The sequence below is a fragment of the Salvelinus fontinalis genome, chromosome 23 (assembly GCF_029448725.1).
Source record: "Salvelinus fontinalis isolate EN_2023a chromosome 23, ASM2944872v1, whole genome shotgun sequence".
NCBI classification, from domain to species: Eukaryota; Metazoa; Chordata; class Actinopteri; order Salmoniformes; family Salmonidae; genus Salvelinus; species Salvelinus fontinalis.
The window spans coordinates 2,226,452-2,252,561 of record NC_074687.1 but is presented as its reverse complement, the minus strand read 5'-3'; the positions used below and the strand labels follow the sequence as shown (position 1 = coordinate 2,252,561).

The window sequence follows — 26,110 nt, the reverse complement described above, 5'->3', positions numbered from 1 at the left end:
CAACACTGCTGGGGTTTTCCACGCTCAACAGTTTCCTGTGTGTATCAAGAATGGCCGACCACCCAAAGGACATTCAGCCAACTTGACAACTGTGGGAAGCATTGGAGTCAACATGGGCCAGGATCCCTGTGGAACGCCTTAGACACTTTGTGGAGTCCATGCACCGACAAATTGAGGCTGTTCTGAGGGGTGCAACTCTATATTAGGAAGGTGTTCCTAATGTTTTGTACACTCAGTGTATTTATTTGCTGTCCATTTTGATGTAATATTGGAAGTGTATGCTGTATTAGTTGTGTTTCTGTGGTTTGAAGGATACAGTGTACATATCTGTCAGGAACATGAAACTTCTAATGTTGTACTGAATAGTTTCTTAACTGTGTTTATAACAAACGATAAAACAAATATTAAGATGGTAGAAAAATATTTTATTACATACAAAATTAATAAGGATAAAAAAAGTCTAAGACCCAGAAAAAAAATTGGCGTTGACAAATATTACATTTATTTTACCGATAAACGTTGATTGCAAAATTTGTATAATACACACTTCAAAATGATTACTTTTTCCTGAATATGTAAAAGTGTTTCTTACAGTATAGCAAAAAGCAAGTACTACTACGATGATCGCATAAACACTAAAAAGTATGTTGACCTTAAACTTGTGAATAAGTACAGAATACTGTGTTGTATAGCTTGTTCAGTGATGCCCTTGACGTTTGCCCGTTGGCATTAGTACTACTGGCTAATGCCGTCTGTGAACATCGATAATACAGTATAACTCCAAAGTACTTGTAAACCAAATGTAACTTTTGATAATGGCTCTCACGTTCAAGTTAGCAACTTGAGAACCCCGCTGAGGTAATTTGTACTTTAACAATTTAATGATGTAAAAAAAACATCATTCTAAATACTTTAAAAACTGCAATAATTTAGTATAGTCCATATTCAATACTATTGGTTGGCCGAGGACTCAAACTAAATACTTCCGCTGTTCTGTCGTTCGCTACATACTTCAGTCTGAAACTGACATCAAAATGAGGGGAGTTGTACAAAACAAAGTCATCAGCGATTGGATCATCTCTAACCAATCAGAGTATGAAACCCAATGACACATTTTCTAAATGCAGCTTTATCCATGTGTGTTCTGGCTCTGGTCCAATCCATCAGTTTCTGGGACCAATCAGAACGGCTAGAGTGTGTTTACATTCTAGAAATCATCGGGGAGGTACTCGGATCCAGACTCATTGCGGAGAAAATAACGAATGTCCGTGGGCGTGGCGTAGCATATGGCCGGAGCAAGCAGTCTGGGCAGTCAGGCAAATACATTGGCTCTTCTCTTTTAAATTTGAACTGGTCTGAAAATACAAGAAAAGTCAAAGCAATATAGTGGAGAGATAAAGTTATTTTCACCTAATGCAGATAAAGGGGCGGCAGGTAGCCTAGTGGTTCGAGCGTTGGACTAGTAACCAAAAGGTTGCTGGATCGAATCCCCGAGCTGACAAGGTAAAAATCTGTCGTTCTGCCCCTGAACAAGGCAGTTAACCCACTGTTCCCCGGTAGACGGTCATTGTAAATAAGAATTTGTTCTTAACCGACTTGCCTAGTTAAATAAAGGTTAATAACAAAAATGAAGGACAAGGAAGCCACTTCAGGCTACCTTGGGAAGACTGTGGTATTTATGCCAGAAGAGTACACAATGTCCACTAGTCAGCACCATATGGGGTTTCATTAACAAATAAAAAAAACTCCTGGCAAAAAAAATGGAATGGATAGTTGGTTAATTGTGCAAGCAATTACTTCTCTCATCGCCTCATGTAACCAGAATACTCCTCATCTTCCTCAGACGTAGCTGTGTACGTCTGTGTTATGGCAGGCTCTGTGGGCAGGAAGGGAGTGGTGGGCTCAGGGGGCTCCCCCAGAGAGAGGTGTTCTGGTTCCACCATCTCTCTCTGCCTCTTCGTCTCCTCATGTCTACTACCTAGGGTTACAGACAGCAGGTTGATATCCAGGCAGCTCTCCTCCTCCTCCGGATGTAATCCCTCTGCATTCCCTGTGTCTCTCTCTGAGGAGAGACTCAAGCTCAAGTCCTGTCCCCGTGAGGCACATTGAGCTGGCTCTGTAAGCTGACTGGTTTGTAAGGGTCTAGGCAGTGGATGGTTGTTTGATAGGGACATTGAGAGGCCGTCAGGTCTGAGCAGAGATTCAGGCTGTTGGTCGCTGGTTATGAAGAGAGGAAAGTGAGGGCGCTTGGGCTGTGTCTCAGCGGTGGTCTGAGTGTCTGTGGATGTGGCAGTGGGATATGCCGGAGAGAGGGTGCTTAGATAGGGGTGTAGGAACATCTCTGTTCTAGAGGAAGAGAGGGGGTTACGAGAGGTCAGACCAGCAGTGATCCCTCGTGTCTTGTATCCTTGTCCTCCCCCACTGCTTCGCTCTGTCTCTGCCTCACTTTCTTCCTCACTCTCACTGTCCTTCCCAGTGCTTCCTGAGGGGGGCGATGGTGGCACTAGATGCACTAAGGGAAATGGTTCCTCATCATAGGGTGCTGGATGTAGGTTCTCCTCGCGGTGTTGTATTGAGCTCTGCAGAGAAGAGATAAGAGTTCATCTGTGAGGTTCGGAGGTGGGTAGTCAGACACGTTTCACAGAATAAGACCACGGCTACCGAAATGTTTTAAAAATGAAATACGTTGATAAAAACAAAACAGTCAATCAACAGACTGTTTTGTTTTTTACATTTTTTATTATATACATTTGCAAAAATGTTTAATAACTTGTTTTTGCTTTGTCATTATGGGGTATTGTGTGTAGATTGATGAGGGAAATGTTTTATTGAATAAACTTTAGAATACTGCTGTAACGTAACAAAATGTGGAAAAAGTCAAGGGGTCTGAATGCTTTCCGAATGCACCGTATACAAAGTATTCGATAAAGAGACTATGAGAGAGAAAAAAGAGGGTTTTTGTTTGAACCATGTTGGGCTGCAGCTGTCTGGTAAACACGGAGCCGTTTCAGTCTTTGTGACCACAGCACAATCACATGTATCACAGTGGGGGTGTGTGTGTGTGTGTGACCTGCAGCTCTTTCCGGCGTTGTGCAGGGCTGTCTTTATTTTTGTTAGGGTGTAGATCAGCTTTAACAGTGCCGACAGATTGTAGCTTCCGTCAATGTAATTGTCTGCATCACTTCCAATCCCCCTATATATTTATTTTGTAACCATATAGAGTACCAGTCAAAAGTTTGGATGCCTACTCATTCAAGGGTTTTTCTTTATTTTGACTATTTTCTACAATGTAGAATAATAATGAAGACATCAACACTATGAAATAACACAAAAGGAATCATGTAGTAACCAAAAAAAAAGTGTTAAACAAATCAAAATATATTTTAGATTCTTCAAAGTAGCCACCCTTTGCACACTCTTGGCATTCTCTCAACCAGCTTCACCTGGAATGATTTTCCAACAGTCTTGAAGGAATTCTCACATATGCTGGGCACTTGTTGGCTGTTTTTCCTTTACTCTGCCATCCAACTCATCCCAAACCATCTCAATTTGGTTGAGGTCTGGTGATTGTGGAGGCCAGGTCATCTGATCCAGCACTCCATCACTCTCCTTATTGGTCAAATACCCCTTACACAACCTGGAGGTATGTTTTGGGTCATTGTCCTGCTGAAAAACAAATGATAGTCCCACTAAGGGAAAACCAGATCGGATGACGTATCGCTGCAGAATGATGTGGTAGTCATGCTGGTTAAGTGTGCCTTGAATTCCAAATAAATCAGTGTCACCAGCAAAGCACCCCCACAGCATTACACCTCCTCCTCCATGCTTCACGGTGGGAACCACACATGTGGAGATCATCCGTTCACCTACTCTGCATCTCACAAAGATACGGCAGTTGGAACCAAAAATCAGGACTCAGACTAATGGACAGATTTCCACCGGTCTAATGTCCATTGCTCGTGTTTCTTGGCCCAAGCAAGTCTCTTCTTATTGGTGTCCTTTAGTAGTGGTTTCTTTGCAGCAATTCGACCACGAAGGCCTGATTCACGCAGTCTCTGAGCAGTTGATGTTGAGATGTGTCTGTTACTTGAACTCTGTAAAGCATTTATTTGGGCTGCAATTTCTGAGGCTGGTAACTCTAATGAACTTTTCCTCTGCAGCAGAGGTAACTGGGTCTTCCTGTCCCGTGGCGGTCCTCATGAGAGCCAGTTTCATCATAGTGCTTGATGGTTTTTGCGACTGCACTTTAAAAGTTCTTGAAATTCTCCAGATTGTCTTAAAGTAATGATGGACTGTCGTTTCTCTTTACTTATTTGAGCTGTTTTTGCCATAATTTGAACTTGGCCTTATACCAAATAGGGCAATCTTCAGTATACCACCCCTATCTTGTCACTACACAACTGATTGGGTCAAACCGAATTTATAAGGAAAGACATTTCTAAAATGAACTTAACAAGGCACACCTGTTAATTGAAATACATTCCAGGTAACTACCTCATGAAGCCGGTTGAGAGAATGCCAAGAGTGTGCAAAGCTGTCATCAAGGCAAAGGGTGGCTACTTTGACGAATCTCCAATATATTTGGATTTGTGTAAAACTTTTTGGGTTACTACATGAATACATATGTGTTATTTCATAGTTTTGATGTCTTGACTACTATTCTGCAATGTAGAAAATAGTAAGAAAAACCCTTGAATGAGTAGGTGTGTCCTAACTTTGGACCCGTACTGTAAATATATTTAAAATATATTTACCTTTATTATTTCCCCCCTAACTTTACCACTCCTCCTCTAATTGGAGTAAACCAATGGACAACAATACTTCGGCTTCTACTTCCACCTTATACATTTTACTTGACACAACATATTTTACAATAGTTATCTTGTGTTTTTTTTTAATCCCATCCTTCAGCTACCATGAACCCATCTATCTCTGAAGTCCATCCAGTTTTATTTCTATTTTGCCATATTTTTCAACTGTGCTGTTATCTTTCACAAAAGTTCTGAATTTCTATACACGGACACAGTATATTTTGCATTGTTGTTTCTGATCCCACCCTTCAGCTCCCCTCAACCCCTCCCATCTATTTCTGAACACCATCCAGTCCCATCCTTCAGCTCCACTCAACCCCTCCCATCTATCTCTGAACACCATCCAGTCCCATCCTTCAGCTCCACTCAACCCCTCCCATCTATCTCTGAACACCATCCAGTCCCACCCTTCAGCTCCACTCAACCCCTCCCATCTATCTCTGAACACCATCCAGTCCCATCCTTCAGCTCCACTCAACCCCTCCCATCTATCTCTGAACACCATCCAGTCCCATCCTTCAGCTCCACTCAACCCCTCCCATCTATCTCTGAACACCATCCAGTCCCACCCTTCAGCTCCCCTCAACCCCTCCCATCTATCTCTGAACACCATCCAGTCCCACCCTTCAGCTCCACTCAACCCCTCCCATCTATTTCTGAACACCATCCAGTCCCACCCTTCAGCTCCACTCAACCCCTCCCATCTATTTCTGAACACCATCCAGTCCCACCCTTCAGCTCCCCTCAACCCCTCCCATCTATCTCTGAACACCATCCAGTCCCACCCTTCAGCTCCACTCAACCCCTCCCATCTATCTCTGAACACCATCCAGTCCCATCCTTCAGCTCCACTCAACCCCTCCCATCTATCTCTGAACACCATCCAGTCCCACCCTTCAGCTCCACTCAACCCCTCCCATCTATTTCTGAACACCATCCAGTTGTGATTTCTATTTGCCATATATATTTCAACTGTGCTGTGATGTTTCACAAAAGTTCTGAACCTTTTTATTCTCATAGTTTCTACAGATTGTAAATTAAAGATCAACATTTTAGCTAAAAGTATTACTATATTATTGATCGACTGACTGACTTTTCAAATCACCCAGTAGAGCTAACTGCTGAGTTCGCTCCAGGTAAATGTTGCACTTCTCCAACCATTCCTGGACCTGCGACCAAAAACAATCTACATATGGACAAAATAAAATGTATCAAATGATGTATAATAATTTAAATAGAAAAATTCTAAGTTTTGAACCCGCCGTTATTTTGCTGCAATTAGTTGATTGTAAATTTGGGTAGAGCTGACATTTCCATATATTTCTGTAAACTGCATGTGTGACATAACTCCACCAGTCATATTTATGATATAATTTATAAAGATGATACTTTTTTTTGGTAATGTTTTTTTAATCTATATTTGAATTTAACCACAATATCTGCTGAATTATATGTTCTGTCTTTTCTGGTGGATTAAACTGAAATTGCAACCAATTTTCTATGGCTTGTTTTAAAAATAACTTTACTATGGAGATTATTTCATTTTTAAATATCCGAAAGTGAGTTTGGCCTTTTTACTTTTAATTCAGATTACATTCTTGAACATGGGGTGAGACATTCTTACTAATTTGCTAGAGAACCTGTCCGGATTTAAGTATAACGCTTGTATGACTGAAGCCTTTAGTGAAAGGTCTAATGCTTTAATATTGAATAATTTCTGCCCTCCGAATTCATCTTCATATATAAATAATCCCGCTTAAATTTTGTCTGGCTTGCCATTTCAAGTAAAATTAAATATTTTTCGCTCATATAATTAAAAAAAAAAACTGGTCGCTATGTAGGCAAGGCCATAAGCAAATAGGGCAACTGGGACATGACTGAAGAGTTAATCAAGGTGATTTTTCCACAGAGACAGTTATTTTACTTTCCAAGGTAGCAAAATCATCTATTTTTGCTAACTTTCTATTAAAATGTATTGTAGTAAGATAATTTCTCTCTTTCGGGATATGTGTACCAAATATGTCTACATCACCGTCAGACCATTTCATTGGTAAACTACACGGTAATGTAAAAGTTTTTTGTTTTGTTTGTGATTCTATATGTAATATAGTACATTAATCATAATTTGGTTGTATCCAGAGAGATTAGAAAAAGTATCTAGATCCTCTATGAGGCCGTGGAGAGATTCTAATTGTGGTCTTAAAAGAAAACATGAATCATCAGCGTACAATGACACCTTTGTTTTTAAGCCTTGGATTTCTAACCCTTTGATATTATTGTTGGATCTGATATTAATAGCTAACATTGCTATGGCCATAATAAATAGATATGCCGATAGTGGGCAACCTTGTTTTACTCCTCTTGACAGTTTAATACTTTCTGAGAAGTAGCCAATATTTACTATTTTACACCTAGGTTTACTATACATAACTTTAACCCATTTTCAAAGAGATTCTCCAAAATGTTAAATTCCAGTCGTACTTTATCAAATTCCTTTCCCAACTCAGCTATGAATACCAGGCCTGGTTTTCCAGATTTTTTTTTTATAGTGTTCTAATGTTTCCAATAATTGTCTTATATTATCTCCAATGTATTGTCCATGTAAAAAACCTGTCAGATTAGGATGAATAATATCCAACAATAGCTTTTTAATTCTATGCGCTATTCATTTTGCTAGAACACTGACATGTAAGGGGCCTCCAATTTTTTTAAATGGACCAGATCTTTATATTTACCACTTGGGTCCTGTTTCAGTAATAATGAAAATTAGACCTTGTTGCGTGTCTGATAATCTACCATTTAAATAGGAGTGGTTAAAACATGCTAATCATGGTCTTCTGAATACATCAAAAGTTTAGTGTACTTCCACTGGTATGCCATCCAACCCTGGAGTTTTCCCGGACTTAAAGGCTTTAATTGCGTCAAGAAATTCCTCCTCTGTAATTTATCCTACACATGAATCTTTCTGTACAGTTGTTAATTTTACATTATTAATTGAAAAAAATCCATACAATAATTTTCGGTTAGTGGACTAAAAGTAAAACATGGGCTTAAAGTACTTTGCTTCCCCTTTCAAAATATAGTATGGTGAATCATGGGTTATTTTTAGTAGCATTTCTATGTTGAAGATTTAAAAAATAATAATTGTGCAGGGCTGTCAGTCTCCACTGTCCGAGTCTCCTGTTGACATTTTCGCATGAGCTAAGATTTGTGACGTGACTTTATGCTATGAGAAACCCAACACTCTTCAGTCAGTGCCTCATGGGTCTTCTGGTCTCGGCTGGCTGCGTCACAGCCTGGGATCGAACCCGGGTCTGTAGTGACGCCTCTAGCACTGTGATGTAGTGCCTTAGACCGATGCGCCACTCTGGAGGCTAGTCCCAGACCCCTTCTGATCGAGTATTCCAACTTCTAGGGTGTTTTTCCTAGTTTCTGCATTGCTTTCTCTTTGGGGTTTTAGGCTAGGTATCTGTGAAGCACAACTGCTGATGTTAAAAGGGCTTTATAAAATACATGTTATTGATTGATTGAAACCAGGGCTAGAAAAGATCTATCTGTATCAGTCTATAGCTTACCAGTACTTCTGGAAGGTGTTGTCTCAGACAGATGAATCCAGTGCGGAACAATAGGGTAGTAGTAAACAGCCCAGACAACACGAGCAAACACAAAACCACTGAGATCTCTGTGTCTGTGGAGAGAGATAGGCAGTCAGAACACAAAGACCACATATGTACACACACACACACACACACACACACAGTGTACCTGCGTTGTAGTTGGCAGCAGTTACGGCACAGTGTGGTTGGCTGTAGGATGAGTTCTTGTTGCGTCTCTCCTCGCTATCTATTATTCTGACGGAGACACAGTACTCTCTGCCTGGAGCCAGGTTCTCTAGAATCTTTTCTTTCAGAGAATTTATGTTCTCAGAGTACTGGAAACACAACAGAAACCAATCAAACCAATGCATCATGGCTTGAATACACAGAGTTATTCAGCACTGAAACGAGAACATGCCATGCAATAGTAAAGTGTCTCTGATGATGCAGTCATGATGTTATACTGTGTGTGAATCTGTCACTCAATTTCAAATTGACCCATATAGCTCCAACCCTTAGGCATTTTTGGCTCTTCCTGTCCTCACCTTAGCTCCATGTCTGCTGCTGCTGATGCTTAAACTGTAGCGGAACATGTTGTAGACATCCCACAGGCCGTCCACAGGAGGCCTCAGGTCCACACACAGAGTGCTGCCACAGGCCTTAACACTCACCACGGGCGAATCCAGGAGGGCTACAGGACACACAGAGGGACAAACAGCACTTAGTGGCTGCTGTTCAACCGAGCTGTTTTTAAAAAGTCTCTCCAACAGGGGAGAACATGTTTTTAAAATGAAGAACGTGTCAGCCTACTTGTGGTTGTATTTGACAAGCTAGTGCTCCCGAACACAACTCCAAAGTATTTTAACATTAACCTTACAAACTCCATTCCCTGGTACCCTCCTTCCCCCCACAACCCTGATAAGCACTGGCCTGCTCTCCTTTGGCGTGACTGAGGAAACGCTGACACTCACTGTCAGCGATGGGTTTAAAGCCGCTTTGGTTGGCCGGGGGTGAGACTTGGTTCCCAGACACAGCGTACACATGGTTGTAGTAGGTGCGACTGTGGCTTGAGAATGCTTTAGTCAGGTTACACACCAGTGGGGACTCCACGTGCTCACAACCAGCCACCACCTCCCAAGACTGGACAGCCCTAATTTAAATGAGGGAAAAAAAGAGAGCGGTAATGATAGACAGAGAGAGAGAAGTTCAAGACTAACTTATTTGTTTGCTAGTTGGCCTAACGTTACACAGTAGTTAGTATGGTGTGTGTATCATTGAGCTAAAATACAAGAAGACACTCCCAAGTCATGTTCTAACAAGTCTATCTTCATCTAGGTGTATGATATTGTTCGGTTCTAATTCTCAAGACTAAAAAAACTCAACGGACATAATGAAAGCTGAACCAAGTTTATTCTTTTATTCAATACAACTGCATTAGACAAAACGTGTTTCCACCAACACAAGTATATATACTCCAATTTAGATGAGTATATATACTCCAATTTAGATGAGTATATATACTCCAATTTAGATGAGTATATATACTCCAATTTAGATGCACTCCTTCTCGCCAATCCTTACATCTATTATGGTTTGACGGGAAGACAAAGTAATAAACCATAATTTCTCCCTTTAAGGGGATCTGACCTGACCTCAACCCTTCATTTGCCTAATCCTCAGATCACCACCCGTATCCCCTATAGCAATCCGGTGACTTCCTCCTGTCCACCCAACACATTCCAAAGCCATCTGGCTCCTACAGATAACCATTAACTTCTGATGTAAAAACCAGTCGCTATCACTCTTTTAATAAGCTACTTCTGAATATAACAATGTTCCAAGTTTAACCCAGAATCTAACAATATGTTGTGATTACAGTACTGAATCATTCAAAGAGCAAACACATCAAGGGAAGGCAGTTTTGGCCTATTCAACTGAGAGGATGAAAGAGAGAGAGAGAGATACTCATACAGAATGACACAACTACGTCATACACACATATACCTGTCAGAGCGAACCATCACGCGGTAGTACACATCCCTGGGGGACCCAGGGCCTGGATCCCACCTCAGCTGGTGGACAAAATGTCTGGAGGAGAGAGTCACATTGACTGGGGCAGGCAGATCACACATAACTGAGAAAGAAGAGGAAGATACATTACATTTAGGGTGTCGTTTTTGTCCTGGATGCTGATTGGCTGAAAACCCGTGGTATATCAGACCGTATACCACGGCATACTATGACACACAATCACTTGTTTACTGCTCTAATTACGTTGGTAATCCATTTTTAATAGCAGTAAGGCATCATGGGGGGGGGGGGGGTCTGTGATATATGGCCAACATACCACGGCTAAGGGTTGTATCCAGGCACTCAACTTCGTGTCGTGTGTAAGAACAGTCCTTAGCCATGGTATATTGGCCATATACCGCACCCCTTCGGGCCGTATTGCTTAAATATACCACACCCACTCAGGCCTTATTGATAAAAGTAACTTAAAGTATAGGCCTACACCCACACCATTTTGTTATTGGGGTACGGCCACACCATTCAAATACAGGAAAGCTTCTTTTTAACATATTTAATTTGTTTTCCATCAACAAAAAAAAAGTATATTTCACTCATATTGTAACTAACTATAGGTCATTATTTCAAAGAAATCACACTGGGCTGTTACTTTAAGTATTACCCCTCAGAAATACAGTAATGATGACTGCAATTATGAAGCTGTAACGTTACTGAGGAAAATATATTGTACAAGATGCAGAGGGGGGGGACAAGCTATGCAAAAATGTCTCACCTGAATGTGCCTGTAGTAACCAGGTGACCATCCATATCACTGGAGTCATGACACCATTGCCACAACACTCAGTGGTCATGTCAATCAAGCTGACTCTTACATCCTCCACCTTGACTCCACTGTGCAGCAGCTCTCATGTCCATCCTCTTCTAGCTGAAAGGACAGATAGGCGACATGGTCTCTTTGTGTGTGGTGTTTGTTCAGTTGGTTCAAAGGATCGGATGATTGAGTTGCAGATGTACTGTTTAACAGTGTTCAGGGGGTGTTGAGGGGTCTGGGGGTTCATCATTTGAGGAGCACTTGTTTTCACACAACTCAAACCAACATTGTGCTGGAACTTTGGAAAGAGAAAAGGGAAAAAAACGGACTCATGTGGTAAGCTACATTAGGCTATTGCAACCGGGGTCGTGTCAGAATGTGTTTCTTTCCCTTATAATTTTTTTTAAATATATATATTTTTTTACAGAAATCTGCTGCTTTGTGATAATGTAAATGGGAACTTGTGTAGCTATGTGGCATAACTAGTTGATATCACTAATTCTCGTTTTGGGTGGCCAACTAGCAGTGGTGGATACTTGAGTAAAAGTAAAGATACCTCAATAGAAAATAACTCAAGTAAAATTCACCCAGTAAAATACTACTTGAGTAAAAGTCTAAATGTATTTGACTTTAAATATACTTCCGTATCAGAAGTAGAAATCTTTTCAAATTGTATATATTAAGCAAACCAGACCGCATAAAATGTAGTTTTTTATTTTATTTACGGATAGTCAGGGGAACACTCGCACATAATTTACAAACGAAGCATGTGTTTAGTGAGTCCGCCAGATCAGAGGCAGGCGGGAGGACCAGAGATGTTCGCTTGATTAAGTGCGTGAATTGGACCATTTTCCTGTCCTGCTAAGCATTCAAAATGTAACATGCACTTTTGGGTGTTATGGTTAAATGTATGGAGTAAAAATTACATAATTTTCTTTAGGAATGTAGTGAAGTAAAAGTTGTCAAAAATATAAATAGTAAAGCAAATAAGTAGTACTTAAAGTATTTTTACACCCCTGCCAACTAGTTACATCGACATTACCAAAACAAGCGTGCAACTGAGATAGTAAGAACAAAACACGATAACCGCTAGCAAAACAACAGTTAGCTAACGTTCGCTGTCGGTTCCACTAATGCCATGATTCCGTTAGCTTCTCGCTAACAAAGCCAAGGCCAAACTGTATATATCATTTGATAACTACAAGCATAATGCAATAACAATAAAGCATAGCTACCGATATGAGATGTTCACATTTCTGCCTGGTTGGCAACAGAACGTTAAACAAGAGCCAGTCCTCTGCCACAATTGGGGTGCTTTCCGCAACTGCTGCCAGCTTGAAGAAATTCGAAGGTTTTTGCCGCGTTCAAAACAACTGGGAAATCGGAAATATCCGACTTACATGCGTTAAAAAACGAGTTACGGCTGGGAAAATTATTTAACGGTCATCCAACTCGGAATTCCAAATCGGGAACGGGATCGGGATCTCTTTCTAGAGATCAGACTTTCCCACCTGAAGATCAACGACGACGTAATTTGACCTCGTATTTTTCCCGAGTTCCCAGTTGTTGTGAACGCGGCATAACAACCCTGCTACTGGAAATGACGACAATGTTGAGCAACCAACCACAGATCTTTATACGAACAGATTGGCTTTACCTGGGGGACATTGTTTCACACTAAGCAATTCGTTTTTTTTTAGATAGCAGTGTACTTTAACGCGACATATAAATCACGACGTATCAAGGAATTTCCCACAGAATAACTTTTGGAAACAATAGCCTAAAAGACACACATTCCACACAAAAACCGGATCACGATTTGATTATTGAGCTCCAATTCTTCTTTCATGAAATTGCACGTACATTACAATAAATGAAACTGACACACATCAGTGGTATTCAAAGTCGGGGTGGGTGGAACTGCATTAATGTCGCCAAATAACAAACAAAAAATACAAATTAATAGTACATGGGACAATATACAAACGTTTTTGAGAAAGATCATTTCAAAAAATCAAATGTATCTGAATGAACAGAATCCTGATAACACTTAGAGACATGTTTAGGCTGTCATTAGTTTTGGGGTGAGGATCGGGAAAGTGTGAATACCTCTGTTTTACATACACATTTCTCAACAGAAGACAACATTTGGGAAGGAATGCACGTGATAGAAGACATATTCAACCAAGTGGAATATCTGTGCAATTATCGGCTAAGACACTTACACTGTAGGCCTAAACGGCACGCACGCATCAATGTCCCATATAGCCTGAGAAGTCTTCCTCCTCCTCTGTCTCATTGTGAGACTGCACAGTGCCTGTGTGCGTTACCAGGCAGTCAGAGTATGTCTTTGTACAGCTGACAGCATGTCTATCTGAATATTCAGAGTATTTGTGTGTGCAGTCTGTCTGTGGCGGTGTCAGTACTCGGCCTGTATCTTCCTGTATCTCACCCTGTGATCCCATGCTGTCTAGTCCTAATGTCCTCTGTAAGGAGTCTATGGAAAGTAGAGGCTCCTGCTCCTGTTTGGAACAGCCTAATAAAACATCCGTCTCATTCTCATCCTCCCTCTTTAAAGCCTCCAGGGTCACAGAGAACAGATTGATATTAACAGTGGTCTCCTCCCTCTCTTTCTCCTCCTCTCCACCCAACCCTACAAGTCCCAGAGGTCTGGGTTGGTCTCCGTCTAGACTGGAAATGACCTTCACTAGTTCACCTTTGACCTCGCTCTGACCCTGACCTACAAGCACCACCACACCCACAGGAGCTTCCTCTTCCTTCTCAGCAGCTGCCTCAAAACTCAACCCCCCAGAATGCCCTACTGTGTTAAGGGCCACATTGGCCCCTGATGCATCCTGGGACTGTATGGTGCCGGCGCTGCTTTTAGAGGAGAGCTTGGGGGCGCAGTCCATGTAGTAATCATTTCCCACCTCCTCCTCTTCACCCTGTGATCCCATGCTGTCTAGTCCTAATGTCCTCTGTAAGGAGCCTATGGGAAGTAGAGGCTTCTGCTCCTGTTTGGAACAGCCTAATAAAACATCTGTCTCATTCTCATGCTCCTCCTCCTCCCTCTTTAAAGCCCCCAGAGTCACAGAGAACAGATTGACATTACCAGAGGTCTCACCCCTCATCTCTTTCTCTTCCTCCTCCTCCACCTCCCTCATCTCTTTCTCCTCCTCTCCACCCAACCCTACAAGTCCCAGAGGTCTGGGTTGGTCTCGGTCTAGACTGGAAATGATCTTCGCTAGTTCACCTTTGACTTCTCTCTGACCCTGACCTTCAAGCACCACCACAACCACAGGAGCTTCCTCTTCCTCCTCAGCAGCTGCCTCAAAACTCAACCCCCCAGAAAGCCCTGCTCCGTTAAGAAGGGCAACATTGGCCCCTGATGCATCCTGGGACTGTGTGGTGCTGGAGCTGCTATCAAAGGAGAGCCCCGCGTCACGGTCCATGTAGACCGCACCGTTTCCCTCCTCCTCTTCATCCTCCTCCTCCTCTTCCTCCCCTGCTCGGTTTGAGTTCTCTCTGTTGTGGTGTGCTTTTGATGTGAGGGCCTTTCCTTGTTTTTCTGGCTCAGAGGATATAGAGACCAGGTCAGGAACTGTTCTCTCTGGGATGACTAGGTAGCCCTCAACCAGGGCAGTCTGCATGGGGAGAGGGAGACGAGAGAGGCTGTGTTAGACACAGAGAAAGGCACAGTGATGTCACTGCCTGAAGCTGATTTAACTTTATGTGGACTACAGGGCATGAAAGAGTTGACGTTAATGTTATTTGCCTTTTGCAGGAATTTACTTTGGCTTTGCATTTCTTAAGCTCCACAAATTCACATCCTGGACCAACGGCAAAGCCAAACAAATAATATCACAAACAGTGAGAGAGTTGTGAGAGAGATGGGTTTGACAATGTAAACATATGTTTCCCATGCCACTAAAGCCCTTTACATTGAATTGAAACAAATGAGTGTAGGGTGTGGTTAGCTACAAGATAGAGCCATTTCTCACCAGTGATCTAGGCAGGCGGGTCTTTAACTTGCACAGGAACCCAGTGTAGAACAGGACAAACATGAGAACCATCAGGCCTGCTCCACTCACAATGAGGAGAACCGACACCCCGGCTACAACAGCAGGGACTGGGGGGGGGGGCGACAAGTCATGGTTAGACCCCTGTCCAAGGTGCACTGAAGGAACAGAATAATCCTGATAACATAAGAGTTCCATGAAATATGTAAAATAGTAACACATGACCTAATATCTGGCATAGTAAAAGTGATGAAGCATAACTATAGACAATATTCACCTCTGTTAGGCTCCACAATACTGGTGTGAGCACACTTCCACTCAGAAAGCTGTGTTTTCTTGTTGGTGGTGATCTTCGTATGCACCCTCACACAGTACTCTGCACCCACCTTCAAGTTCTCCAGCATATAACTTAAATGACTTGTACGGGTCTCTTTGAACTGAAAATGAATATGATTGAGATGAAATGGTCATCATTTGTAAAATAAAAAAATTATTTGAATAGAATTTGACACTACAATGAAGACAGGGAAAGGCTAGGCATTGTTGTTTTCACCTGAGTCTCTCCTGCTCTCTTCCAGTCGATCTGAAAGGATACAGTGCTCCCATAGACTTTTTGAATGGTTCTCATCTCAGGCAGTGTGATGTTGATTACCAGGCAATTGCCACATCCATCCAAAGACAATATTGGAGGACCAATAACAGCTGTGGAAGATATAAATGGTACTGTAGCATCATTTCACAATTAAATATATATACACTGCTCAAAAAAATAAAGGGAACACTTAAACAACACAATGTAACTCCAAGTCAATCACACTTCTGTGAAATCAAACTGTCCACTTAGGAAGCAACACTGATTGACAATAAATTTAACATGCTGTTGTGCAAATGGAATAGACAAAAGGTGGAAATTATAGGCAATTAGCAAGACACCCCCAAAAAAGGAATGGTTCTGCAGGTGGTGACCACAGACCACTTCTCAGTTCCTATGCTTCCTGGCTGATGTTTTGGTCACTTTTGAATGCTGCCGGTGCTTTCACTCTAGTGGTAGCATGAGACGGAGTCTACAACCCACACAAGTGGCTCAGGTAGTGCAGTTTATCCAGGATGGCACATCAATGCGAGCTGTGGCAAAAAGGTTTGCTGTGTCTGTCAGCGTAGTGTTCAGAGCATGGAGGCGCTACCAGGAGACAGGCCAGTACATCAGGAGACGTGGAGGAGGCCGTAGGAGGGCAACAACCCAGCAGCAGGACCGCTACCTCCGCCTTTGTGCAAGGAGGTGCACTGCCAGAGCCCTGCAAAATGACCTCCAGCAGGCCACAAATGTGCATGTGTCATCATATGGTCTCACACGGGGTCTGAGGATCTCATCTCGGTACCTAATGGCAGTCAGGCTACCTCTGGCGAGCACATGGAGGGCTGTGCGGCCCCACAAAGAAATGCCACCCCACACCATGACTGACCCACCGCCAAACCGGTCATGCTGGAGGATGTTGCAGGCAGCAGAACGTTCTCCACGGCGTCTCCAGACTCTGTCACGTCTGTCACATGTGCTCATGTGCTCAGTGTGAACCTGCTTTCATCTGTGAAGAGCACAGGGCGCCAGTGGCGAATTTGCCAATCTTGGTGTTCTCTGGCAAATGCCAAACGTCCTGCACGGTGTTGGGCTGTAAGCACAACCCCCACCTGTGGACGTCGGGCCCTCATACCACCCTCATGGAGTCTGTTTCTTACCGTTTGAGCAGACACATGCACATTTGTGGCCTGCTGGAGGTCATTTTGCAGGGCTCTGGCAGTGCACCTCCTTGCACAAAGGCGGAGGTAGCGGTCCTGCTGCTGGGTTGTTGCCCTCCTACGGCCTCCTCCACGTCTCCTGATGTACTGGCCTGTCTCCTGGTAGCGCCTCCATGCTCTGAACACTACGCTGACAGACACAGCAAACCTTTTTGCCACAGCTCGCATTGATGTGCCATCCTGGATAAACTGCACTACCTGAGCCACTTGTGTGGGTTGTAGACTCCGTCTCATGCTACCACTAGAGTGAAAGCACCGGCAGCATTCAAAAGTGACCAAAACATCAGCCAGGAAGCATAGGAACTGAGAAGTGGTCTGTGGTCACCACCTGCAGAACCATTCCTTTTTTGGGGGTGTCTTACTAATTGCCTATAATTTCCACCTTTTGTCTATTCCATTTGCACAACAGCATGTGAAATGTATTGTCAATCAGTGGTGCTTCCTAAGTGGACAGTTTGATTTCACAGAAGTGTGATTGACTTGGAGTTACATTGTGTTGTTTAAGTGTTCCCTTTATTTTTTTGAGCAGTGTATTATTATTATTTTTTTTTTTTTTACAAGAATATATTATAACAGACACATTGACACACAAATACATGCCTAGATTGTGTTATGTGATGTTAACTTGGCTAATGTAAATAATGGCCGTCACACAAACACTTGGTTAAAATCCCTAGCAGAAGTATAGTCATCCGCCTATTTGCAAGACAGAATTACCAGCAGACGTACTCTGTGTGAAAGGGGTGAAGGTGATCCCGGCCAAGGGCGACTCTAAGAGGTTGTGGGAAGCCTGAACACACAATCTGTGTTCTTCTTTGTGGTGCTTCAGATCCAGCTTCTGATTTGTCATGTTGGTTTGATGTAGTAGCTGTAGGGTAATGTTGTTTTCTCTGTTAGGATAGAAATTAGGAGGTACATTTTTTAATGTAGCGAATAAAATTAAAGTAGACCTAGTTAAATTACTTTATTGACAAAATACAGTTAGTTCATTTGGATTCCAAATAATTATAATTTTGAATCAATGTGGTCTTCAGTCCTCAACAAGATATATTCTTTCTCAGAGTGGCGCGTGTTGCCACATTACTGGTTTAGTAGTCTTTCCTGTTCCATAATGGCTTAAGAGTATTTATCTATGCATATATTATATCACCAGCAGCATACCACCCTGCATACCACTGCTGGCTTGCTTCTGAAGCTAAGCAGGGTTGGTCCTGGTCACTCCCTGGATGGGAGACCAGATGCTGCTGGAAGTGGTGTTGGAGGGCCAGTAGGAGGCACTCTTTCCTCTGGTCTAAAAAAAATATCCCAATGCCCCAGGGCAGTAATGGGGACACTACCCTGTGTAGGGTGCCGTCTTTCGGATGGGACGTTAAACGGGTGTCCTGACTCTCTGAGGTCATTAAAGATCCCATGGCACTTATTGTAAGAGTAGGGGTGTTAACCCCGGTGTCCTGGCTAAATTCCCAATCTGGCCCTCAAACCATCATGGTCACCTAATAATCCCCAGTTTACAATTGGTTCATTCATCCCCCTCCTCTCCCCTGTAACTATTCCCCAGGTCGTTGCTGCAAATGAGAACGTGTTCTCAGTCAACTTACCTGGTAAAATAACGGTAAATAAATATTATATTCCAAAAAGATTGGAAATGTGATTTATCCATATTGGGAAACGTATCTGATGATTTATACATATGTACATTGGATGATGCCCACATTGATCATGTCCAGGGTTATACATATCTGGGTATCTGGATTGACGAAAAGCTATCTTTCAAAAAGCTAATTGATGAGTTAGTTAAGAGGTGTTTAGAAATAGGGAATGTCTTTCGTTAAATAGTAGAAAACAAAATAATTCAGTCTACATTCATTCCGGCTTTAGACTACGGCGATATCTTCTATATCAGGTTTTCCCAAACTGGGGTACGCGCAATGCCGTCGGGGGTACGCCCCAAAAAAAAAGTGATTCACGTTTTTTTTTTTTTTTTTTAAATACCAAAAATATTGTAATCAAACAGCACATTTAGATTTTCCAACGGGGGCTATACATTTGGGTGAGTTTTTCCCCCCTCCCCTGAGTAGCCTCGTTTCACTGCCAAAAATAAAATAAACCATCTGGCGAAATAACAACACAATGTCAAATACAGGTAGCCTAGTCAAATGATTAACATCCAATCACATTAACCGTTACTCTCTCGCGGGAAACCTTCACTCTTGCGCAGACATTTAGAAATGAAACATGACAATTTGAAAAATAAGCCACGGGAGTTTTTGGAGCTAGAATAAAGATGACTTTGGAGTAGTAAGACATGTATAAAAGCAACAGATACCATTAATAAGAAGGGGCTAGAAGCGTCTTATATGGTGAGCTACCGAGTGGCTAGGACAGGCACGCCCCATACTATTGTGGAGGACTTAATTCTTCCTGCTGCCGCAGATATGGGCTGGGGGAATGCTGGGGGAAAAGGCCGATAAAACTATACAGACAATGCCTTCATCAAACAACTACTGCTTCACATACAAGCCAGTGAATTCTATGCGTTACAGCTGGATGAGTCAACAGACGTGGCGGGCCTGGCACAGCTCCTGGTATATGTCCGTTACGCTTATGGGGGGTCAATTAAGGAAGACATCCTCTTCTGCAAACCACTGGAAACCAGGACAACATGAGATTATATTTTTAAAGTACTGGACAGATTTGTGACATCAAATGGACTTTGGTGGTCAAGATGTGTTGGGATCTGTACTGATGGAGCAAAAGCCATGACAGGGAGACAGTGGAGTGGTAACGCGCGTGCAAGCAGTTGCTCCCGACGCCACTTGGGTACACTGCAGCATCCACCGAGAGGCTCTTGCTGCCAGGGGAATGCCTGACAGCTTGAAAGACGTTTTGGACACTACAGTGAAAATGGTTAACTTTGTTAAAGCAAGGCCCCTGAATTCTCGTGTATTTTCTGCATTATGCAATGATATGGGCAGCGACCATGTAAAGCTTTTACAACATACAGAAGGGCGCTGGTTATCAAGGGGAAAAGTATTGACACATTTTTTAAAATTGAGAGACGAGCTTACAGTTCTATACTAACCATAATTTTCACTTGTCTGACCGCTTGCATGGCGAGTTTCTCACACGACTGGCCTTTCTCACCTGAATGATCTGAATCTAGGATTACAGGGACTCTCCACAACTATATTCAAATGTGCCGGACAAAATTGAGGCTGTGATTAAGAAGTTGGAGCTCTTTTCTGTCTGCATTAACAAGGGCAACACACAGGTCTTTCCATCATTGTATGATATTTTGTGTGCAAATGAACTCAAGCTTACGGACAATGTCAAATGTGATATAGCGAAGCACCTGAGTGAGCTGGGTGCGCAACATTTCTACACCTCTTTGAAAAGCGAGTCAGGTAAAGAGCTTTTTTTCTCTTAAAAGGTACAATGTTGTATTTTGAGACATGCTTGAATAAGCTAAGTAGCCAATAGGCAGAGGGCTGCATAATTTGTCTTATTCTCTGTAATAATTGTATGGGAATAATAATGTATTTTATTTTGTGAAGTGGTTTCTTGCATCAAACAACGCAACATTTTCAGTCACCTCCTTGTCTGAAGGACAAGTGGACAAACAGGTTCATGTCAAGCCCTGCATGTTTTTAGAAAAGTCTCATGTTCAATGTAGGTCTACATTGAACACCACACATTGGCTGCTACTGTAGGCTGAATGATAGAACAGCTATTTCCATGTTAAAATGTTATGGGATGCATGTTCTCCATTGTTTCTGATGGTAGGCCACTCTGGTAGACCTACGTTATGATCAAACAGCCACAGTAGCCTACTTGGCTACTGTTAAAATTAACTTAAAGCGGGTACAGCCTCAGTGTTCACAGTAAACGCACTCTGGAAGTTGCACAGAATTTTCACAATGTTCAAGTTTGCGCTCAACAGACCTGAAATTCGCTCAGTGCCGAGAAAAATTAGAGGGAACATTGCTTGCCACTGTATCCCAAACAAGGAACAGTAAATCAATAACTTGCTGCCAGTACCAGGTGTGTTAATTGTCTGTAATGTCTACTTGTTAAATCTTAATAATGTCTTAATGTAAATTGTAATTGTTTGTAATGTCTTGTTAGTTCTGTGTTGGACACCAGGAAGATTAGCTGACGTTATGGCGTCAGCTAATGGGGATCCTAATACAATGACATTAAAAAAGATTCACAGGCCTTTTTTTTTTCAGTGGTAAGATCTGCATAGCAGAGTACTGTCTCTGGAGTTGAGACACTATGAGGGTGCAAACACACTTGGTAAGATAGGCAAATTGTTCTGAATAGACTAAAATGTTGCAATACACACGCAAAGGTGAAAAATTCAAAAGCTTATTTCTCAGACCAGCGCTCATCTCCACAAAGTGAAAAAACTAAATGCTCTGACAGAAGACATTGCTTTTCACTAAAACACTCATTTGAAAGTTATGATTTAAAAAACTGTAATTATAGCATCATCATTATTACTACACCTAACGTCTGACACACGTTACAACCCAGTCATATCAAGTGTCATGGGAATCAGATCCCCATCATTTGTCTAATGTCCATAAACCTTAACCACAATGCAGTAGTAGAATTATCCAATATGATAAACACAAACAAAATCATGATGATGGGTGATACTATGATCTATAATTCAATATGGGGGAAGGGGGGGGGGGGGTGTTGGTGACAACCTGCGAAAGATCTTATACATGGTCCTGGGTGGTGTGCCTGGCCCAGGGATCCAGCGGAGAACATGGTGGAAGTTGAGAGAATCGATGGTAACATTGACTGGAGCAGGGAGGGTACACAGTGCTAGGATGGCAAAAGGGGATACAGAGAGGGACATTATCATTAAACTCATAAATGAAGATAGCATACAGTATGTCAGTACAATCCACTATACTGCCCACAGACACATACTGTTTGTGGGTGTATGTGTGAGAGCAACTAGAGACTTCAGTATCTTATCCCAGCCAAGGTACAGTAAATCAATAACTTCTACCTTGCTGCCAGTAACCCCACCATGTTATGTAATCAACGGCCAATGGTTACTTTCTTAATTTGACTATGACAGTTTATTACAAATCAGTCTGACAGTATTTCAATCTAAAAGACAGTATGGTTTGAAGTGACTGAAATGCATCAGAAAGGTATTGAGAAGTTCAGAAGACCACCAGGCAATAATGTTTTATGATCTTCCGTGTAGAAAAGAACACCATCATTGACAATGTCCTTTTCCCCCTCAGTCTGATTTAGTGCCTGGTCTTGCCCACGCCATTCTAATGGCTCGTGGGCATAGTAGCTGGAAACAGTGTTCCTGAGTCGTATCTTTCAGTAACGGCATCATAATATTGTTAAGCTTAAAACGTTAAAAAGAGAGCCACATTTGTAGGAAGAAAACAGACACCGGTCTGTTAATTACAACCGCATCTAGAATCTACCCCAAATTTTCTCTTGCGACCTCGTTTTCAAATTGACCCCTAGTTTGGGAAACTCAACACTACTCAGCAGTAAACAATGCTACGTGGAACCTGTTCTTAAACCCATAATAGCAGTGGACAACTTACCATAAAAACACTGCAACATCAAATAAATAGTTAGAAGGAAACGTTTCATATCTTTTTATTCCTAAAACCTTTTAAACAATTCTATAGAGGGCTGGTCCATTGTTGGTCAATGTTCTGAAAAACAAAAGATATTGAATACAGAAGTGAATATGAAGTTATCCCACTCACACAAAAGAAAAGGTAGAGCAGTACTGTGAGGTTTGTTTGAAGTCTATTGATATAACGACCAGGTTGTATGATCTAATGTTGGGACAGGTGAACAATACTTGACTCAATCTATGTTTACTTTAGGCTACTGTTATGTGTTTATATAAATATGTTGTCTACAACCAGTCTGCAACTCTTGAAATGATTAAACACAACAAACAATTTTAATGAATAATATAAAAGATAGAGATTTGTGTAGTCTTCCAAGTCTAGTGTTTCTAATAAGGACTTCGCTAGTAAAGGGGTAACGTTACGCTACACTGTTCCTTGATCCGAACTAAATGCTGACATTAATAAATAATTTTACCTGAAGACATGCCTTCCTTGATGAATCCCTTTCAAAGAACGTGATATTTCTCCTGTGCGTAAAAGCAGAAGAGAAAAATTGACATGTAAACACATAAACAGCCTGGCCGTGCAGTGAATACTAGTAATTTATTCGTTTCTTTCAGTCACGTGTTTTCCAAACGTCACTCGTTTCCGTGAAATCACATTTTGTAACCCGGTCGAACGCTCCCAAATGACAAAAAAATGTATAACTAAACCAAGATAGACCACAGCCTGTCGTTTGCAATGGAAACAAATAAGTCATGTTGAGATGAGATCCTATTCGTCCGTTCTAGCAGATATCTGCATATTCACGTTAGGGAACGCCTACTCTGTGAAGTGCGCGTGTGCAATAACTAAATTCGCCTTTGCGTTCCTTCTAAACAATGCGATTTGTTATAACTTTGGCAAAGGTTAACGTCTACAAAATGCAGCCCACTCTGTTTATAACATATTCTAGTTTTGGGAAGAGAAAACTGTATTGAGATAAAAATGTTTAATCGATGAGAAAATGTGCAGAATGTCGACCAAAATCTTCTACCGTCTTCTACCACTACCGGCCACTGGGCTTCCTCTCACTACCATATTTGGTAGTGAGTTTGAACGCCAAGCGGATGCTGTACATTTATACATCTGGTGAAATATCTGTCTCATTGTTCTATCTGTGGAATGGATTTCTTCTATGGTATATTGACGATCGCACAATTTAATGTGCATCCGGCAACCTGCTGTGCGGGATGGAAACAGGATTCCCCAAAATGGAACCAAAAAAAAGAACAAAAAATAAACTAAATCAAACAACTTTTCTGTTAACAAAATAAAACATATGATCCATACACAGGCTCACGGGGAACCTGGGAGGGCGGGTCTTCAGAAATAAGATCCTTTAATCCCCAAAACTTTCTGCTGCAAACACAATAATGTCCAAGTTTCTTTTACTTCTTTAAAACTTGTGCCGCACAGTTTATAACTGTGGAAATGAACGTCACAAAATCCGACTTTTTAACGCACAGGCTATATTTTGGCTGGCAGCAAACATTTACTACAGACTGTGATGCGTCCACTACCACATCTTCACTAGCATCACTTGTTTTCTCAATTCTGTTCATCGCTTCTGCATAGGAGATTCGATTGACCGCACTGATTTTTGTCACCTCAATGTCCTTCACGTTTACAGGGCACTCCAGGAAGTCTGGATTAGTTTATTTTGTAAATATTTTCTTAACTATATTTTCTGAAAACGGCATTGTTCATTGGGCTTGTAAGTAAGAATTTCACGGTACGATCTACACTTCACCGGGGCGTAGCCTAACGTGATCAGAAATCTCAACTAGCAAGCAATGAAGAATTGAATGCGTGCGCGTTCACGCGAATGGAGGATTCTGGCAGGGGGGTATTTTCGGCACAAGACCGGTCCTTGCGGTTATGCCGGGATAGGAGAGACCAAAACATGTCGCCCCCGCACAAAACTAGAATAGTCTCAGTAAGCAAAATGACGTTAAAAGGACGTCTAAAATACGTACTTACCAGACAAAGATAGGTTCAATTTAGGTTTAATTTAGGTTCTGAATGAAAGGTGAAAATATGTTTTTCCATATGTTTAAAAAACATTTTCCAGGATTTTGAAAAGGCATCTTTTCCAGATGTTGAGAAATACTTATTTTCTGGATGTTGAAATCAGGTTAATTTTCGGTTCTGAATGAAAGTTGAAAATAAGTAATTTATATACGTCTATGTTTGGGCCAAATCAAGAATGGTCCAGACTGGACAAAAACTGAACCTAACATATGATTGGTTCAGATTTCGTCCGGATCAAAAATATATGTCCGTGGACGTTGAAATCAATGCCTGTCCGGAACTGCACAAAAAAGACGTCCTCCTGTGCTGAGGTATAGCTTACAGTGTTGCCTAAAATTACATTTTTATGAATGTCCATCTATGTGGTAAACTTAGATGTCGTCTTGTGCTTACTGGGGTGTGGCCTACACTGTCATCCTGCAATGGAATTTTATGAATGCCCATCCATGTGGTAGGCCCACCATTTGTAAAACAGGAAGTTGCATTGGCTTTATTAGTTCTGTTTCCTGTGACTAATTAATTTGTCTGCTGCAATATTCGGCCGCCTAATGCCCCTGTACACTATGAGCGGACCCGACAAGCTCTTTATCAAAACAAACGACAGGTCCGACAGACTTTCTTTTTCTTCATTCACCCAGTGGCAGCGGATCAGACGCCGGGAACCAACCACAGCAGGAAATTTCTTCAGGTAATGGTATTCAAACTGAACATCCGTCGCCACCCCTGAGATGACTCCTTTGACGGGTGCTCTACAGCGAAGTTCAAAACCCAACACTTCTGTTGTTCAGATTCTTTTCAGGCTCACTGCAATCTTCCTCTGTTCTTCAGAAAAACAATTAATCAATTTGTACTCCACTTTTCCCAGCGCATACCTCACCATTTTCAACACCTCAAACGGGTTTCCCACATATGCATTCCAACAAGAAGCGATTCATTATCATTCATACACATATCCTCCACTCCAATTTTTGCTAATTTCCTTTTTGTTCCAGTTTTCACTACTACCGTTGTCCATTCAGAACATTCGTCTTCATCAACTTTGCTCGACGAGCTGCTTGATTCGAACTCAGGATCCACTTCCGCTATCTTTTTCTTTATCCGGAACCATAGTCCTCAACGAATGGGCTTCTTCTTCTACGATATAATGGCGGTCCGCAAACCAACGTTAAAGGTACATGCCGCCACCTACTGGGCTGGAGTGTGTGGTCAATCCCGGTTTGTAACATTTCTAAATCCTCGTACCTAACTCAGTACTACTGAGAAAGAAAAAAAAACTCTACTAACTTCTAATAGACCCTCCCCCATCCCACAAATCCCTTCCAACCCCCAACCCTGTCCGACCTCAAAG

General features: G+C 41.9%; 2 protein-coding genes across 3 annotated transcripts; both read right to left on the bottom strand.

The window, feature by feature from the left end:
- Window positions 1-404: 404 nt before the first annotated feature.
- Window positions 405-12,572, bottom strand: LOC129820689 (interleukin-10 receptor subunit beta-like). Its single transcript, XM_055877541.1, has 8 exons — window positions 12,482-12,572; window positions 11,208-11,360; window positions 10,412-10,541; window positions 9,379-9,557; window positions 8,953-9,098; window positions 8,577-8,742; window positions 8,387-8,499; window positions 405-2,579 (listed from the first exon to the last, which is right to left on the bottom strand). The coding sequence occupies exons 2-8, from the start codon at window positions 11,284-11,286 to the stop codon at window positions 1,803-1,805; spliced, it is 1,590 nt and encodes a 529-aa protein (XP_055733516.1). The 5' UTR covers window positions 11,287-11,360; window positions 12,482-12,572; the 3' UTR covers window positions 405-1,802.
- Window positions 11,945-24,475, bottom strand: LOC129820688 (uncharacterized). Of its 2 annotated transcripts, none has more exons than XM_055877538.1 (8): window positions 23,165-24,475; window positions 22,651-22,764; window positions 21,775-21,895; window positions 17,789-17,949; window positions 15,819-15,967; window positions 15,543-15,702; window positions 15,248-15,423; window positions 11,945-14,890 (listed from the first exon to the last, which is right to left on the bottom strand). In XM_055877538.1, exons 2-8 carry the CDS (start codon window positions 22,697-22,699, stop codon window positions 13,499-13,501), a joined length of 2,208 nt encoding a protein of 735 aa, XP_055733513.1. In that variant the 5' UTR covers window positions 22,700-22,764; window positions 23,165-24,475; the 3' UTR covers window positions 11,945-13,498. The 2 variants fall into 2 exon arrangements, with proteins under 2 accessions (XP_055733513.1, XP_055733515.1); XM_055877540.1 differs by having other exon boundaries at window positions 13,140-14,890; window positions 15,248-15,375; window positions 23,165-23,771.
- Window positions 24,476-26,110: the final 1,635 nt, after the last annotated feature.

Excerpts from the sequence above, each read along its gene's own strand:
- LOC129820689 (XM_055877541.1), bottom strand. The coding sequence starts at position 11,286 with ATGACCACTGAGTGTTGTGGCAATGGTGTCATGACTCCAGTGATATGG. Across the intron at positions 10,542-11,207 it reads GTTACTACAGGCACATTCAG|TTATGTGTGATCTGCCTGCC; the intron begins GTGAGACATTTT and ends CTTCTTTCTCAG. Across the intron at positions 9,099-9,378 it reads CTTTAAACCCATCGCTGACA|CCCTCCTGGATTCGCCCGTG; the intron begins GTGAGTGTCAGC and ends TGTGTCCTGTAG.
- LOC129820688 (XM_055877538.1), bottom strand. The coding sequence starts at position 22,699 with ATGAAACGTTTCCTTCTAACTATTTATTTGATGTTGCAGTGTTTTTAT. Across the intron at positions 17,950-21,774 it reads ATGTATAAGATCTTTCGCAG|AGAAAACAACATTACCCTAC; the intron begins GTTGTCACCAAC and ends CTATCCTAACAG. Across the intron at positions 15,968-17,788 it reads CTTCACCCCTTTCACACAGA|CTGTTATTGGTCCTCCAATA; the intron begins GTACGTCTGCTG and ends TATCTTCCACAG.